The sequence below is a fragment of the Crinia signifera genome, chromosome 1 (genome assembly GCF_055691185.1).
Source record: "Crinia signifera chromosome 1, ASM5569118v1, whole genome shotgun sequence".
In the NCBI taxonomy this organism is placed as follows: Eukaryota; Metazoa; Chordata; class Amphibia; order Anura; family Myobatrachidae; genus Crinia; species Crinia signifera.
In genome coordinates, this window is record NC_139217.1 from 51,152,438 (window position 1) to 51,169,152 (window position 16,715).

Genomic DNA, 16,715 nt, shown 5'->3' on the forward strand with positions numbered 1-16,715 from the left:
CGCTGATGGGATGTAGGCGCTAAAGCCCCTGGATTAACACTCCCTGCAAGCCGCTAAGAATGAGGCGGGCGCCTGGATTCAGACGCAAAAGCGTCTGAATCCAGGCGCCTTGCAAACCGCTAAGAAGGAGGCGGGAGCCTGGATTCAGACGCGCTCCCTGCAAGCCGCTCAGGTGGTGGGGCATCTAAATCCAGACGCTAAAGCTCCTGGATTTAGTTGGGTGTAGGCGTACATCTAAATTTAGACGCAAAAGCATCTAAATTTAGCTGGGTCTAGTGGTACACTATTAAAAGCCACCCACAGTGCCACTAGTCGACGCAGCAGCTGTCCACCTTGTAAATCCCACTATCCATGCCCACCCAAAGCGTGGCGAGCGGCGGCGTTACGCGTCCTACGACCTTTTCATACCCCCACTATCCACGTCGGCGTGGAGTAGAGAATACAAAGTGTGGCGAGCGCAGCGAGCCACCGAGCCTGAAGCGTGGCGAGCGGACGCGGATACCTTCACAGGTATCCGCGTCCCCTCGCGGGGCTCGCCACGCTTCGGGCTCGGTGGCTCGCTGCGCTCGCCACACTTTATATTTTCAACTCCACGCCGATGTGGATAGTTGGGGTATGAAAAGGTCGTAGGACGCGTACCGCCGCCCCTCGCCACGCTTCGGGTTGGCGTGGATAGTGGGATTTACAAGGTCGACAGCTGGTGCGTCGACTAGTGGCACTGTGGGCGGCTTTTAATAGTGTACTGGATTCAGACGCTTTTGCATCTGAATTTAGCGTGTACATTGCGGACACAGCGGTGTGCCGGGGTGTGTAGTTTAGAAGCCCCGGCACGTCAGCGTTGTGCCCGGGGTGTCTCCACTTGCCCTCGTTGTCAGCGCTGCCTATTTCACTGTGGAACTACAAGTACCACAGTGACCTGTCAGCGCCTGGGCAGCGCGCTGCTGCTGCCCGGCTGCTACGCTGTTAACATAGCTGTCAATACGTAGCTTACAGCTACAGCGACACGAGCACAGTCAGGCAGAGCTAGAGCGGCACGCGCACAGTTAAACAGAGCCTCTGGCAAGCTGCCAAGTTTCTGTAACAGACTGTGCGCGCGGCGGCGCCGTGAAACTACACAAGTACCGTTTCATTCATAACATCAAGAACTACAATAATATTCTCATGGGCAATAAACATTTCATCCAATAGTACATGAAGACGATCCTGTGGGAGATGTTTTACTGTACTCTAATCTCTTGCATAAAGCACAAAGGAATTGATGCATTTTTGCCTATTGTTAAATATCTGAACATTTCCTTACATATTGCTATTGACATCGGCCATGCAAAGTCCACTTCTGCTGCTGCTCAGAGTCTATATCTGCACAGCAAGCAGAGGAACGGAGAGTCTTCTCCCCTGTTCATGCTGCAGATAAATGAATGTATTGTTATTTCAGGATGTTCAACGCTACGGATGCCAGAGGCCCCCTGAATGGACTCTTCTGCATTAGAAATTCTGCGAAGGCCGGAAAGGTAACCCTCTTGCTGTTTTGTTTAGCTTTCAGTTTTCTTTCACATCAATTTCCTGTCTCCTGACAGTTAAGCAAAAATAATCAGTATATAAATGGCATGGTCAGACCCCACTAGCACTGCGGGGGGGTTATAACGCCTCTGTAGAAAGATACGGCCAAATTCCCTGGGAAACGTTTAACTACATAGTGGTTTTTGTGATGGTGCGGCTGGGCATCGGGTAGGAGCTGAGTATATGTGGCAGGAGTAGAGAGGACCAGATGGTACAGTATAACATTAATGCTTTGGATAAAAATAATTTGCTTTGTGACAAGTAGTCAGTTTATGGCGATATGTGATTTTATTTCTCCTTGTACTTTGAAGGTTCTTGTTGTATGGGACGGTGTTAATGCAAAGTTAAGAAACTATCGCATATTTGAAAAGGTTAGTAGAAACATTGCAATGTGCCCACACTTTTCATATGGTAGATCATCTCTATCATAGCTATATTACACTGTGCTCTCCTTTCACATCTATGCAGAGGATATAAAGAAACTGCCAGTTTGCGCACTAACCATGCAGTAGGGTATACTGTATATTCCCTGGGATAATGGGATATTAGAGTCTCGATGGGGTGTGGCCAAGTACGAGGTCATGGACATGGACCGGGTGTTGCTTCACCTTCCTGGCTGACCTGGTCACCTTAGATAGACACAGATACTCTGTAACCCTCCCACCTCCATCTCCGCTGTATATTCTTATACAATGACCTTGGGCAAAGCCAACCTTGGAAGACAGAGTTGGTGTCCATTAAGAAGTGCAAAATAACCTGGGCATAGAACAAGAACTTATTTGGGTATTCTTTGTAATTAGAATTCCCCCAAAGCACATGGGTCTACAGAGCACAATAGCATTGCACATGGGTCTACAGAGCACAATAGCATTGCACATGGGTCTACAGAGCACAATAGCATTGCACATGGGTCTACAGAGCACAATAGCATTGCACATGGGTCTGCAGAGCACAATAGCATTGCACATGGGTCTGCAGAGCACAATAGCATTGCACATGGGTCTACAGAGCACAATAGCATTGCACATGTGTCTACAGAGCACAATAGCATTGCACATGGGTCTACAGAGCAAAATAGCATTGCACATGGGTCTACAGAGCACAATAGCATTGCACATGGGTCTACAGAGCACAATAGCATTGCACATGGGTCTACAGAGCACAATAGCATTGCACATGGGTCTACAGAGCAAAATAGCATTGCACATGGGTCTGCATAGCACAATAGCATTGCACATGGGTTTGCAGAGAACTATAGCATTGCACATGGGTTTAAAGAGCACAATTGCATTGCACATGGGTTTGGAGAGCACAATTGCACTGCACATGGGTTTGCAGAGCACAATAGCATTGCACATGGGTCTGCAGAGCACAATAGCATTGCACATGGGTCTACAGAGCACAATAGCATTGCACATGGGTCTACAGAGCACAATAGCATTGCATATGGGTCTACAGAGCACAATAGCATTGCACATGGGTCTACAGAGCACAATAGCATTGCATATGGGTCTACATAGCACAATAGCATTGCATATGGGTCTACATAGCAAAATAGCATTGCATATGGGTTTGCAGAGCACAATTGCATTGCACATGGGTTTGCAGAGCACAATTGCATTGCACATGGGTTTGCAGAGCACAATTGCATTGCACATGGGTTTGCAGAGCACAATAGCATTGCACATGGGTCTACAGAGCACAATCCCGATGCAGATGGGTTTCTAGAGCGTACAGGATTGCTTCAACTGAGTGGAAGAGTTGGGCGGAGAGAGAGATAACTATAGAGCAGACATTCCAAACCTCAGTCCTCAATGCTCACTTACAGTGCAAGTTTTAGTGATATTCAGGCTTGAAGACCGTGGTTGGGAATGCCTGCTATAGAGGAACATACAGGCGCAATATATAGCTTTGCAGAGCAGCAAATACAGAAGTTTTGCAGACTGAGATCACTGAAATGAGAACGGAAAGGGCCTAATTCCGATGTGGTTTTTCTTGTGATTGCTTTGCCATTTGCAAATGAGATCATGAGACTATATTCTACCGTACTCACTATAAAATACTTCTACTCACATACAAAGCCATTACTCTGACTACACCGACTTATATCTATTCACTTATCTCAAAATATATATCCCCACCCGACCTCTCCGCTCTTCACAAGATCTGCGTCTCTCATCCAGACTCATTACTATATCCCATTCACAATTATAGGACTATTATCGGGCTGCTCCCACCCTATTGAATGCCCTCCCACGCACATTAGGACTCTCCTCTTGCCTCCAAACTTTCAAGCGTTCCCTGAAAACTCACCTCTTCAGGCAAGCTTATCACATTCAGGACCCCCACATACCCTCCAGTAGCATTCATATCCATTGCATACCATCAGGACTGTCTTGTAATCTGATGGGACTGCCATGCTATGGAATACTATCCTTATGTATCCCTCCTATTATCCCTATAGATTGTAAGCTTACCAGCAGGGCCCTCCTACCACTATGTTGGTCTGTTATTACCCAGTTTGTTTTATCACTGTTGTTTCCAATTGTACAGCGCATCGGAATATGCTGCGCTATATAAGAAACTGTAAATAAATAAATGTGTTAATACGGACAGAAACTAACCTGAGCATGGGGGGATGCCCACTGCTATCGCATCATTTCTACCCAAATACATACAATTGACACATTTATATATTGGTACCATTGTCACAGTGTGAGTGCCTCTGTAGATTCGGAGGCTGAGCGACCCTCCTGGAACACAGAGGACTCTCTAGTAGAAAGTAAGATCGCAACTGCTGATTTATGCTTGCCCAGAAAATGCCATCTGAGCTGCCACGACACACCTGCGTTTACTAATCCACTCGACATTTCCACCCCCAAACACGGTCTCCCTGTCACTCACTTGCGACGAATAGCCAATAGCCACTTTGTGACCACATCTGAATAAGGTGCAAAGTGTGTGTACCCTCAGAGAGGTTTTGTGATGTGACGCCGCAACACAAACATTACCAATCAGCTCCCTTCTATTATGCTCCAGGTTTGAGCTTGAATAAGTTGTAAACACATAATTTCACTTCTTGCACCTCTATACACTTCCTTCTAGCAACCGTCAGAGTAAATCCAATAGTGTCGTCAGTAACACACTGCGTGTTACTGCCGACACTATTGGATTTACTTTCTATTTTCCTCGCTTCTCCTTCATTACTCATTGCTCTACTAACATGTTGGGTGTAGTATAGTTCACAGACAATGATCAACTTCAAAAGGTCCCCGTGCACAATGTGGCCACTGGAAAAATGCAGACACATGAAAGATCTATGTAAATGAGACGGCTATTGTAAATGTGTGAGGAGACACTAACCGCCCTTCTCTCTTTGTGCAGGGCTCCAGTGTTTACCTAGAACCAGACATATTATTCCCAGACGTTGCTTCTTTAGTTGAGCACTACTACGAGAGCAAATTGCCCAGCCATGAGAACCTACTTCTCAAACATGCCTATGGATGCTCGAGTAACGCCAGGTGACGAGACAGTAAGGACACTGTGTACTCTACTTAGACGTATCATACTATGGACATTGATGAAGCGTGTTGACTTTCACAATACAAGCGGTACAACTCACAATGGGTTCACAATACAGGTGATAAACCCCGGTTGTGGCCGCTGCATACTATCAGGGTTCCGTGCTCTTTGTCCACCTTCACGGCCGACACACCGAGATCAAGGTGTCTACTGTGAACATGTGATGACTGGAGAACTACATGTAATACCCAAAATATCCAACACCAGCGGTGACAGTTTCTGTGCCACTTGTGTATTTCCCCCATGCGGAGAAGGCAACATACAGGCATATCCAGTGCAAACAAGCCGATTGGATGAATGGCGGTGGCTGTGACAGAGAATGAATCTCGGAAAAGGAGGAATTCTAAAGCGTAGAAGTGAAGAAGTAATGAAGAGATGGACACTGACTTACCGGGTAGATCTGCACTTAAAGATCAACTGTCATAATAAACTGCAAGTGGCACTTTAACACCATGGATGCACCCAGTTTGTCACCCGGACTTATGGTCACGAGCATGAGGACTGTAGGTCCATTCCAATTGTCTGCCCGTCTCCGCTTCAGGGAGATGGACACTGACTTACCGGGTAGATCTGCACTTAAAGATCAACTGTCATAATAAACTGCAAGTGGCACTTTAACACCATGGATGCACCCAGTTTGTCACCCGGACTTATGGTCACGAGCATGAGGACTGTAGGTCCATTCCAATTGTCTGGAATGTATGTAACTATATATATATATATATATATCAATACAAGGAGTGGAGGCACTCAGGAGATTCCCAACATACTGCACGGCGGCAGTCAAACACAGTAACAAACTGTAGACGAGACGGTCTATGTGCCAACGTTTCGGGTACAAAACCCTTTATCAAGACATGTCTTGATAAAGGGTTTTGTACCCGAAACGTTGGCACATAGACCGTCTCGTCTACAGTTTGTTACTGTGTTTGACTGCCGCCGTGCAGTATGTTGGGAATCTCCTGAGTGCCTCCACTCCTTGTATTGATACCTATCCCCTTGTGGGACGGAAAGGCACCTGAGTATCATTGTTGTCCGCGAGTGCCGGGAATCTCTATTTCCTATATATATATATATATATATATATATATATATATACACATACATACATACAGATGTAGCACCTGTCAGCATGGCGGTGGGGAGCGGATTCCCTGCCCGTCTCCGCAGTGCGAGTGAGGGCTACGGGGGAGCTGGAGGAGGGCAGCAGCGGGCTCCGACAGAACAGACCTTCTGTTGGATGGCGCACGGCGGCGATTGGCGATATCTGTCACCAGGAGCAGCTCCATTGAGAGCTGCTCCATCTGTTTGACCTAGTGAGTCCATTTGCCTTTAGGCTTTTGCCTCAAACCACAGACAATGTACATAAATCCTTGTCATACTGTAATGTGTTGCCCGTAATTCATCTTCGCTTCCAGCTTGGTTACATTTATTTATTTTGTTTTGATTGGTCAAAAGAACGCTGCTTAGCTGAATCAGGCCTAATGTCAGATGTCTGCAGGGAAGCCATTAGCTAATGTTATTTTGTTATAGGGCTGAGGTATTTTTAACACTACAAAAGGTATCCCCTACCTCCCGACTTGTGGCCTCTGAGAAACGGGAAAGCCGCGCGCGTGTCCAAAAAGGAGGTGTGGCCTCAGGAAAGGGGCGTGGCCTCACAGGATGCCACTACCCAAGGCCACGCCCCCTGATTTCCATCCTTCAGCAGTGCTGAATAGATGCTGTGGGCACAGCGTCTATTCTCTTCAGATTGGGGGACTCCCAACTCCCCCCCCCCCCCCCCGCCACAGGACACCGGTGGCCCCCGGGCAGCACGCTGGAACGTCCCCGAAAACCGGGATTTTCACGCGGAAAGAGGGACAGTTGGGAGGTATGGTTATCCTACATAATAGAAGAATAGGGGTGGGATATATTTCCCATGTATATTATAATTTTATGCTAGAATTAATTTATAACAAAGTTACACACATGGACATTGTGGAGATTGTCAGCTGTGTTGCCAACACTATACCAAGGAAATGCATTACTGGAGGCCTGATTCTAAGTTGGGAATAAAGTAAGAAAGAAGAAGTAACCCTACACATTAGTAAGACCATATTGTGTTGCACTTGGGGAGACTTAGATCAGCAGAGAGATTTAGATATGAGATGGGTGTGTCCAAACTGATCTCTAAATTGCAGTGTAAAAATAAAGTTGCCCAGCATTTGTGTGTTACATGCAAAAGCAACCAGTATTTACCCTGCATGTAAAATTATGTTTGTATTTGCTTCCTGTATTTGCCACGTTCGCACGGGGAACCGATTTTGTGTGATTTATTTATGTGCATAGATTATTCGCCTGGCGATCGCACACATCAGTGGGGAGGTGGGCTGGGGGATTCCCCCATAGGAACGCCTAGCATTTCATGGGCCTTCCCATGAAAACGCCGGGCATTCCCAAGGTAATCGCCCGGTGACGCGGATGTCAGCTGCCTGCCTGCTTCGCACGGGGGCACTGCGGGTGGCGTCTTGTAAACTTGCAGCCTTGCGAATCAACCAGAATAAGGTCTTTGGTCTGTGTCAGAGATGGGGAACCTTTGGCCCTCCTGCTGTTGTTGATCTACACATCCCAGCATACCCTGCTACAGTTGCTATTTGGCCATGCTAAAACTGTTGCAGAGCATGCTGGGATACATAGTTCAACAACAGCTGGAGGGCCAAAGGTTCCCCATCCCTGGTCTATGTGCACGATATGGTGATACTGAATGGGTGTTGTGGCTGTCTTTATTTTATGTGCCAGATAAGAATGGTTTAGTTACATTGGTTTCTACATGCATAGAAATGTGACTGTGTTAAACACACCTGGAACCAGAGCTGTACTACTGAAAGGTCCATGCCAACAACTCAGAGGATGTGCAAAATTCTAGGCATATTTACTAAACTGTGTTTTTACAGACCTCCAATTTTCTAAAGTGTGTATTGCCATTAAAATATAATTGTCGCTTAACGTCCCATAGCAATACCACCGGGTTATACACATAAAGTTGTCCGTTTGTAAAAGCTCCGTTTAGTAAACGTACCCATCAGACTTCAGCTAGGCAGTTACAATGGTGTGTTCCTGCTGCCCCACGTGTGCTGCATGAAACAGCCTACAATTGGCGAGCTGGCCATTCCAGCATTAACAGCTTTAAGTTACAGTGGAAGCAATCATTTCACATCGGGTTCTGTCATTCAAATACATTGTAAATGTAATAGTGTCAAATACATTGTAAATGTAATCCAGTGTAACAATTGTTAAATAAAATATTTTTTTATATCAAGTAAACGTTTTTTTCCTCTTCCCAATTATACATGACCTATTAGTAACATTACATGTAACAGCCCGAGAGGCAATCTGCCAAATTCTCCTGCCCATAAAGGGGCCATTTCAAAACGTTTAAGGCTGCAGTGGGAAAGTGCCAGAGTTGATTTACCGGTTATGCAGTGAGAATGGCTCTGAAACGGTATTTAGTAAAAACAACAGATTACAGGTGATAGGCTGTCCCCTGCATTCTGCCTTGAAATGTGTTCAGGGGATTAAACAGGGTGACTGATGTGAATGGTACTTAAACGGTATTTAAAACAGTAATCTACTGCAATGTGAAGGCCCATACCCGTTTTAAATACTGCTTAAAAATACAGTTTTTTAAAACATTTTGGCAGTGTGAAAGCGGTATTAGAGATCTTACTATCGCTTACAAATGAAGCAATGCATGGTTCTGAGATACACAGAGCATACAATGTCTATCCCGCTTAGATCTCAGTGTTCTGCCTATAAGCACAGGCAAAAACACTGTTCCGCACAGATCGCTCAGCTCACATTGCAAGTGCATCGCGCGTGTACAGTGATGTGTGCTGAGCAATCTGTGCTTAGGGACCTCGCTCAGCACGGGCCACCTGGCGCCCCGTGTGTACAGGGCTTAAGAGAAGTACATTATTGATCTTAATTATTCATCTTCAGCTTCTGCTGTCTGTAAAAAAGCTGTTTCTATAATATCACAGGGGGAGTTGCCGGAACATTATAAGATATTTTGTACCTTGTTTGTATGGTAAAGCAGCCATGAATCATACATTTGTATGAATCATTTGTATTCGTACATTTGTTCCTGCGGACGGGACATTTATTTCTATCACTAGCACCAGTGAATCATTACACTGACCCTGTTCTGCAATTGATATATATAGACTGTAAAAGCCTCAACTGTTTGAGACGTGCGAAGCGCCCATGTTTCAGCCATTTAGGAAAAAAGTGGCGATTTTATAGACACGTACACACTCTACGGTCCCTGCAGCTGCCGATATTGCAGGGACCCGGCTGGGTTCCAGCATCGGCACGTGTGTGCGAGCAAGGGGGTGGGAAGCCTTCTGCAGCATGGCCCTCGTTAATGATCTGGTCCCTCATATGTACATGCACAGACGACGAAGAGAGCCGTTACTGACCTGCTGGAGCAAGTATCCACCGTCAGGCAGGGCGTTCACACTTGGAAATATAATGAGCTTAGGGCCTGATTCTAGTTTTGATCCGATGGTGCCAAATTCGATGGTGCGGGTGTGAGCATGCACGAATATGCACATGTGCAAACCTCCCGTGCGAACGCCTATAGCGATTACCCCACTCACCGAGACGTTCGCACTGTCAAGGGAGGGAAGTGGGCAGACAGGAGGCTGTGTAGGGGAAAGCCGAGCATTTCATGGGCATCCCCATAAAAATGCTGGGCATTCCCCTGGGAGGCGGGTTGATGCCTGCTCAGGGCGGGCGGCTGATGTCACATGACATCATCACCTGCCTGTTCTCCCATCTCCATAAAAAAAAAAAAAAAGTCTACACTGACTGTTTTTTTGCAAATGGGAAAAAAAATAATTTGATGGGTGGGCGTTTGGCCGGGCAGCGGGTGGCGTTTACCTGTTCCCTAGGCTGCAAACATATGCAGCCTAACGCACAGGTCTGAATCAGGCCCTTAATGTTGAGAGTTCTATTGTCAGTTATATTGATATTGTCGGACAGTCAACATTGACCAAATCGACAACTACAGAATGACGCCTTTTTCAAAAATGTCCACATGCTGATGATGAGGAGGATCTGCAATGAATAGGGCTAGGCTGAGAGAGAGAAGGTTAAGCTAAGAGAGCGGAGGTTAGGGTTAGGCTGTGAGAGCAGAGGTTAGGGTTAGCCGGTGAGAGCAGAGGTTAGGGTTAGGCTGTGAGAGCAGAGGTTAGGGTTAGGCTGTGAGAGCAGAGGTTAGGGTTAGCCGGTGAGAGCAGAGGTTAGGGTTAGGCGGTGAGAGCGGAGGTTAGGGTTAAGCTAAGAGAACGGAGGTTAGGTTAAGCTAAGAGAACAGAGGTTTGGGTTAGGCTGTGAGAGGGGAGGTTAGGGTTAGGCTGTGAGAGCGGAGGTTAGGGTTAAGCTAAGAGAACGGAGGTTAGGGCTAGGCTAAGAGAACGGAGGTTAGGGTTAGGCTGTGAGAGTGGAGGTTAGGGTTAAGCTGTGAGAGTGGAGGTTAGGGTTAAGCTAAGAGAACGGAGGTTAGGGTTAAGCTAAGAGAACAGAGGTTTGGGTTAGGCTGTGAGAGGGGAGGTTAGGGTTAGGCTGTGAGAGCGGAGGTTAGGGTTAAGCTAAGAGAACGGAGGTTAGGGTTAGGCTAAGAGAACGGAGGTTAGGGTTAGGCTGTGAGAGCGGAGGTTAGGGTTAGGCTGTGAGAGTGGAGGTTAGGGTTAAGCTAAGAGAACGGAGGTTAGGGTTAGACTGTGAAAGCAGAGGTTAGGGTTAGGCTGAGAAATTTGAGGTTATGGTTATGCTGAGAGAGTGAAGGTTAGGGTTAAATACTAGGGGGAGGTTTAGAGTTAGAAGTTAGAAATACCCACCATTTACAATGGTGGGTATTGCTCTGCAGACCAATAGAATATGGAAGACATTGCTGGAGCCAATGGACCCATTATAACAGGTACGTTACCATTACACTACCTGTGCCAATATGATGAATGTCAATGTCAACATGCCAAATATGTTCACATACTCATATCAACAAAATACAGTGGTACTATAAAAGACAGACACTTTCAACATATTATATAAAACAAAGTATTATTGATAAAGTAAATGGGGTAAATTTACTGGGAGATGGGATTTCTATTGAAGGTGGGTTGTTACCTGTAGCAAACAATCAGATTGTACTTTTCATTTATTTAGCACATTCTAGAAGAGAATATATAGACTCTGATTGGTTGCTCTGGGCAACATCCCATCTTCAATAGAACTCTTTATCTTAGTAAATTGACAATATTATGTTAGATATGTAGTATATTTCTACATTTCTGTGGACAAGTTACAAATGTTCTCTGTGTGAGCCTTTTGTTACTTGACAGATTTCAATACAATAATCCAATATGTTCCAAACACACCAGAGCATGCCCTTGCCAACACTCCCAGCAGCTGCTATGATGATTTGCTTAGGATTGTTTACACATATAGCAAGTGGGGGATATATCAAAAACAGTGTTTGTTTCTTTGTAGGGCCGAGCTGGGGTAAGGGACCTTGTCAAATCATCTATAGATGTACTGAAAATAGATCAAGTCAGACTAATTTAATTAGCGTCTATGAGGAAGTCAGTAGGGGCTGGACTTAGGGAAATCTGTTGATGTAATACTGCTTGATTTCCCTAAAGCTTTTGACACAGTGCCTCATAAAAGGTTATTATTGAATATAGGTAATTTAAGGTTAGAAGATAACATTTGCAATTGGATTAAAAACTGTTTGTATAATCGGGGACAAAGAGTGGTGGTAAATGGCATACATTCCAGCTGGGGTGAGGTCCACAAGGTCTAATATTGGGACCCACCTTGTTTAATCTATTCATTAATGATATAGGAAGTGACATTGAGAGTAAAATTGGAATATTTGCGGACTACACGAAATTGAGTAAGGAAATTAACTCATAGAGGATGTGGATACACTACAAAGTGACTGTCACGCTAGGGGTACCTTGTGGATCTGTCTGAGGCCTGGAGGTTGGGTGTTTGCGGCTTGAAGGAGACTGGAGAATAGCAGGTTTGATATAACTCTTTATTGTAGCACCAACATAAGAAGGCAAAACCATAAATGATACTGCAGGCTGGAAAACCCAGTGGAATACCTGGGTAACAACTGAAAGTCCAGAATGATGGGATTGATCCCAGAGTCTCTGTTAGCTTACTGGGGAAAACAATGACTGACCGTGGGAGCAGACGACAATGGGCAGTAGGAGGCGGAAGTCAGCGACCTCCGATGACTGGCAGTAGACGCAGATGCCGACAGCAGGGTGAAGCCGCGTCAGCGAGCTGAAGGGCTGACAGCAGGTGCAGATGCAGACAGCAGGATGGAGAAGCGTCAGCGGGCACGGAGGCTGGCAGTAGATGCGGATGCATACAGCAGGATGGTGAGGCGTCAGCAGGCACGGAAGACTGGCAGTAGGTGCGGAGGCAGACAGCAGAATGGTGAGGCGTCCGCAGGCACGGAAGACTGGCAGTAGGTGCGGAGGCAGACAGCAGAATGGTGAGGCGTCCGCAGGCACGGAAGACTGGCAGTAGGTGCGACTGGACCACAGGCAGACGTGATGGTGTGTCAACAGACACGCAGGACTGACGACAGGTACAGCGGATCAACAGCAGGAGTGAAGATGTGTCCACAGACACGCAGTGCTGGTAACAGGTGCAGCTGGTCGACAGCAGGAGTGAAGATGTGTCAACAGACACGCAGGGCTGGTAACAGGTGCAGCTGGTCGACAGCAAGAGTGAAGATGTGTCAACAGACACGCAGGGCTGGTAACAGGTGCAGCTGGTCGACAGCAAGAGTGAAGATGTGTCAACAGACACGCAGGGCTGGTAACAGGTGCAGCTGGTCGACAGCAAGAGTGAAGATGTGTCAACAGACACGCAGGGCTGGTAACAGGTGCAGCTGGTCGACAGCAAGAGTGAAGATGTGTCAACAGACACGCAGGGCTGGTAACAGGTGCAGCTGGTCGACAGCAGGAGTGAAGATGTGTCAACAGACACGCAGGACTGGCAACAGGTGCAGCTGGTCGACAGCAGGAGTGGAGATGTGTCAACAGACACGCAGGGCTGGCAACAGGTGCAGCTGGTCGACAGCAGGAGTGGAGATGTGTCAACAGACACGCAGGGCTGGCAACAGGTGCAGCTGGTCGACAGCAGGAGTGAAGATGTGTCCACAGACACGCAGGGCTGGCAACAGGTGCAGCTGGTCGACAGCAGGAGTGGAGATGTGTCAACAGACACGCAGGGCTGGCAACAGGTGCAGCTGGTCGACAGCAGGAGTGGAGATGTGTCAACAGACACGCAGGGCTGGCAACATGTGCAGCTGGTCGACAGCAGGAGTGGAGATGTGTCAACAGACACGCAGGGCTGGCAACAGGTGCAGCTGGTCGACAGCAGGAGTGGAGATGTGTCAACAGACACGCAGGGCTGGCAACAGGTGCAGAGGTTTGGGAGACTGTAGCAAACCTGAAAGGGCTGGAGGCAGAATGCAATTTGCAAAGTCCAGGGAACAGGTGTAAAGCTGTAAGGGCTGGGAGCAGAATGCAAATGCAAGTATCCAGGTATCAGGTGTTGAACTGCAGGTAACGAAGACAGGGATCAGGGATATCACAGGGCGAAGACAGGAGCACAGGCTGAAGCTCCCTCTCCAGGGATAGACAACAAAGTACTGGCGCCTGTATGCCCCAGAGGGCTCTGCTTTATCCCCCAGGGCAGATCCTGATTGGAGGAGTTGAACTGGAGCTCTGAACCATTGGCTGGCTACAACAACATGGCGGCGCCCGGACTGGAGACAGACAACCTTGTCTAGCTCTCATGCTGGATGCGCATGCCGCAGGCCCCAGGAGGATGGTCGCGGCCGGAAGACCTAGACGCCGCGCTCCCCGTCCTGCACCCAGACGGATGGCCCGCAGGACCCGCCGCCGGAGATGAACAGGTGAGCGGCGCGTCCTAACCGTGGCCGTGACAGTACCCCCCCCTTTTGAAGTGGACTCTGGACACTTCCATGGTTTTCTTGGATATTGTTGATGAAACTTACGGACCAAAGTGGGAGCATTGACGCGAGCAGCATCCACCCAGGATCGTTCCTCTGGACCGAAGCCTTTCCAGTCTACCAGATGTTGGACTTGCCCTGAACGAACTTTAGAGTCCACAATTTTTTTAATTTCAAAAGCAACATCATGATGAGCCTGAGGCTGAGGAGACTTGGGTATGGATAATGGTTGAAGAAGGCCAGCTGGGGCTTGACGAGAAGACTTGTGACGAGAACACTGGGTACAGGATGCTATGAAGTCAGTGACATCTTTCTTCATGGACGGCCACCAGTACACTCTTTTAATGAATTCTAAAGTTTTCTTTATACCACAGTGACCAGAAAAACGAGAGGAGTGTGCCCACTGTAGCAAAGATGACCTGAGTCCAGTATCAACAAAAGTCTTTCCTCTAGGAATGGATACTACAGCAGTCTTGGCAAACACTGTAGGGCTTAGAACTGGGCTTATGGTTTCCGTCTCTGGCAGAGAGAATGGATAGGTTCGGCCCTTTGGAGGCATTTTACCTGGAATAAGGTCGATGGGACAGTCCCAGCGCCGATGCGGAGGTAATTTGTCGGCTGAACCTTTACAGAAGACGTCGGAGAAGGCTTGATAGGCTTGAGGAAGAAGATCAGGAGACGTAGGCGACGTGGACTGGATACGCAGTAATTCGGGAAGACAGGTATGACGGCAGTTCGTACCCCAGGACAGAACCTCCATAGTACCCCAATTAATTTTCGGAGAATGTTGCTGGAGCCAAGGAAACCCCAACACTACAGGGTGGTTCGCTTTAGGAATAATGAAAAAAGATATTTCTTCCTGATGCAACGCCCCAACTTGAATCTTGATGGGCAGAGTCCGATGAGTGATGGAGGCTTGAGGAATAAGACTCCCATCTACGGCAGATAACTGGAGTGGCTGCGAAAGTTCCTGAGAGTCCAGGCCACGATAGGACACAAACTGGGCTGAAATGAAGTTGGCGGCTGCCCCAGAGTCCAGTAAAGCAGATACTGCGAGTGACCCATTGGGTAACACCACCTGTATGGACAGCAAAGAGTCGGACTTGATTGGGGAAGTTTCTACTCGTCCTAAGTTGGTCTCTCCACAACCAACTAGGACCGGGAGTTTTAACGGACGACGGGTACATTTGGCTAACAGATGACCTGAATCCCCACAATACAAGCATAAATTCTGTCGCCGTCTTCTCTGGCGCTCTTCGGGAGTTAGGCGAGTATGATTGATCTGCATAGGCTCATCAGAAGAATTTGGAGGGAGAGTAGACTCTAGGCGAGGAGAAACGGAGATAGACTTGCCTCGCTCTTGCCGGGATCTCTCTAACTGACGCTCCCGAAAACGAAGGTCCAACCTATTGCAGAGCGATATGACCTCACCCTGCGAGGTGGGAAGATCTCGGGTGGCTAACTCGTCCTTCATGCGTTCAGATAACCCTGCCAAGAAGGTGGAAATTAGAGCTTCCTCGTTCCATTTCAGTTCAGATGCCACGGTTTGGAAGTGGATAACATATTGAGAAACGGAGCGGGAGCCTTGACGAATCCGCAGGATTTCTGAAGCGGCAGAGGATACTCGTCCCGGTTCGTCAAAAATTTTTCTGAATTGAGAAATAAAGTCAGAGTACTTGGAGAGCAGAGGATCATTTCTTTCCCAGAGTGGGGAGACCCAGTCCAATGCAGAATCCGATAATAAAGAGACAATATAAGCCACTTTAACATGATCAGAAGGAAAGTTCATTGGTTGCAGGGAAAAATGTACTTCACATTGGTTGATAAACCCCCGGCAGGTACGAGGGGTACCATTATACTTAGAAGGGGTAGACAATCGTAAAGACGGGGAGACAGTCTGTGACGGAGGGTTTGAGGCTTGCCTTTGAGATATGCCTTGGAGTGCTTGAGTCACTTGCTGCTGGGATTCCTCCAGTGCTCGCAGCCGAGCGACCACATTTTGAAAGAACTCCTGGCTGGCGGACGGATCCATTGGGCCAGTACTTACTGTCACGCTAGGGGTACCTTGTGGATCTGTCTGAGGCCTGGAGGTTGGGTGTTTGCGGCTTGAAGGAGACTGGAGAATAGCAGGTTTGATATAACTCTTTATTGTAGCACCAACATAAGAAGGCAAAACCATAAATGATACTGCAGGCTGGAAAACCCAGTGGAATACCTGGGTAACAACTGAAAGTCCAGAATGATGGGATTGATCCCAGAGTCTCTGTTAGCTTACTGGGGAAAACAATGACTGACCGTGGGAGCAGACGACAATGGGCAGTAGGAGACGGAAGTCAGCGACCTCCGATGACTGGCAGTAGACGCAGATGCCGACAGCAGGGTGAAGCCGCGTCAGCGAGCTGAAGGGCTGACAGCAGGTGCAGATGCAGACAGCAGGATGGAGAAGCGTCAGCGGGCACGGAGGCTTGCAGTAGATGCGGATGCATACAGCAGGATGGTGAGGCGTCAGCAGGCACGGAAGACTGGCAGTAGGTGC

General features: G+C 47.6%; 1 protein-coding gene across 3 annotated transcripts in view; it reads left to right on the forward strand.

The window, feature by feature from the left end:
* The window catches only part of SH3BP2 (SH3 domain binding protein 2), a 98,410-nt gene extending 92,511 nt beyond the window's left edge, over window positions 1-5,899 (forward strand). For all 3 annotated transcript variants that reach the window (XM_083151579.1, XM_083151570.1, XM_083151587.1), the window contains 3 exons: window positions 1,436-1,511; window positions 1,872-1,931; window positions 4,945-5,899. In XM_083151579.1, coding sequence (XP_083007705.1) covers window positions 1,436-1,511; window positions 1,872-1,931; window positions 4,945-5,085 — 277 coding nt within the window. In that variant the 3' untranslated portion in view covers window positions 5,086-5,899. The remainder of the gene's footprint in view (window positions 1-1,435; window positions 1,512-1,871; window positions 1,932-4,944) is intronic.
* Window positions 5,900-16,715: the final 10,816 nt, after the last annotated feature.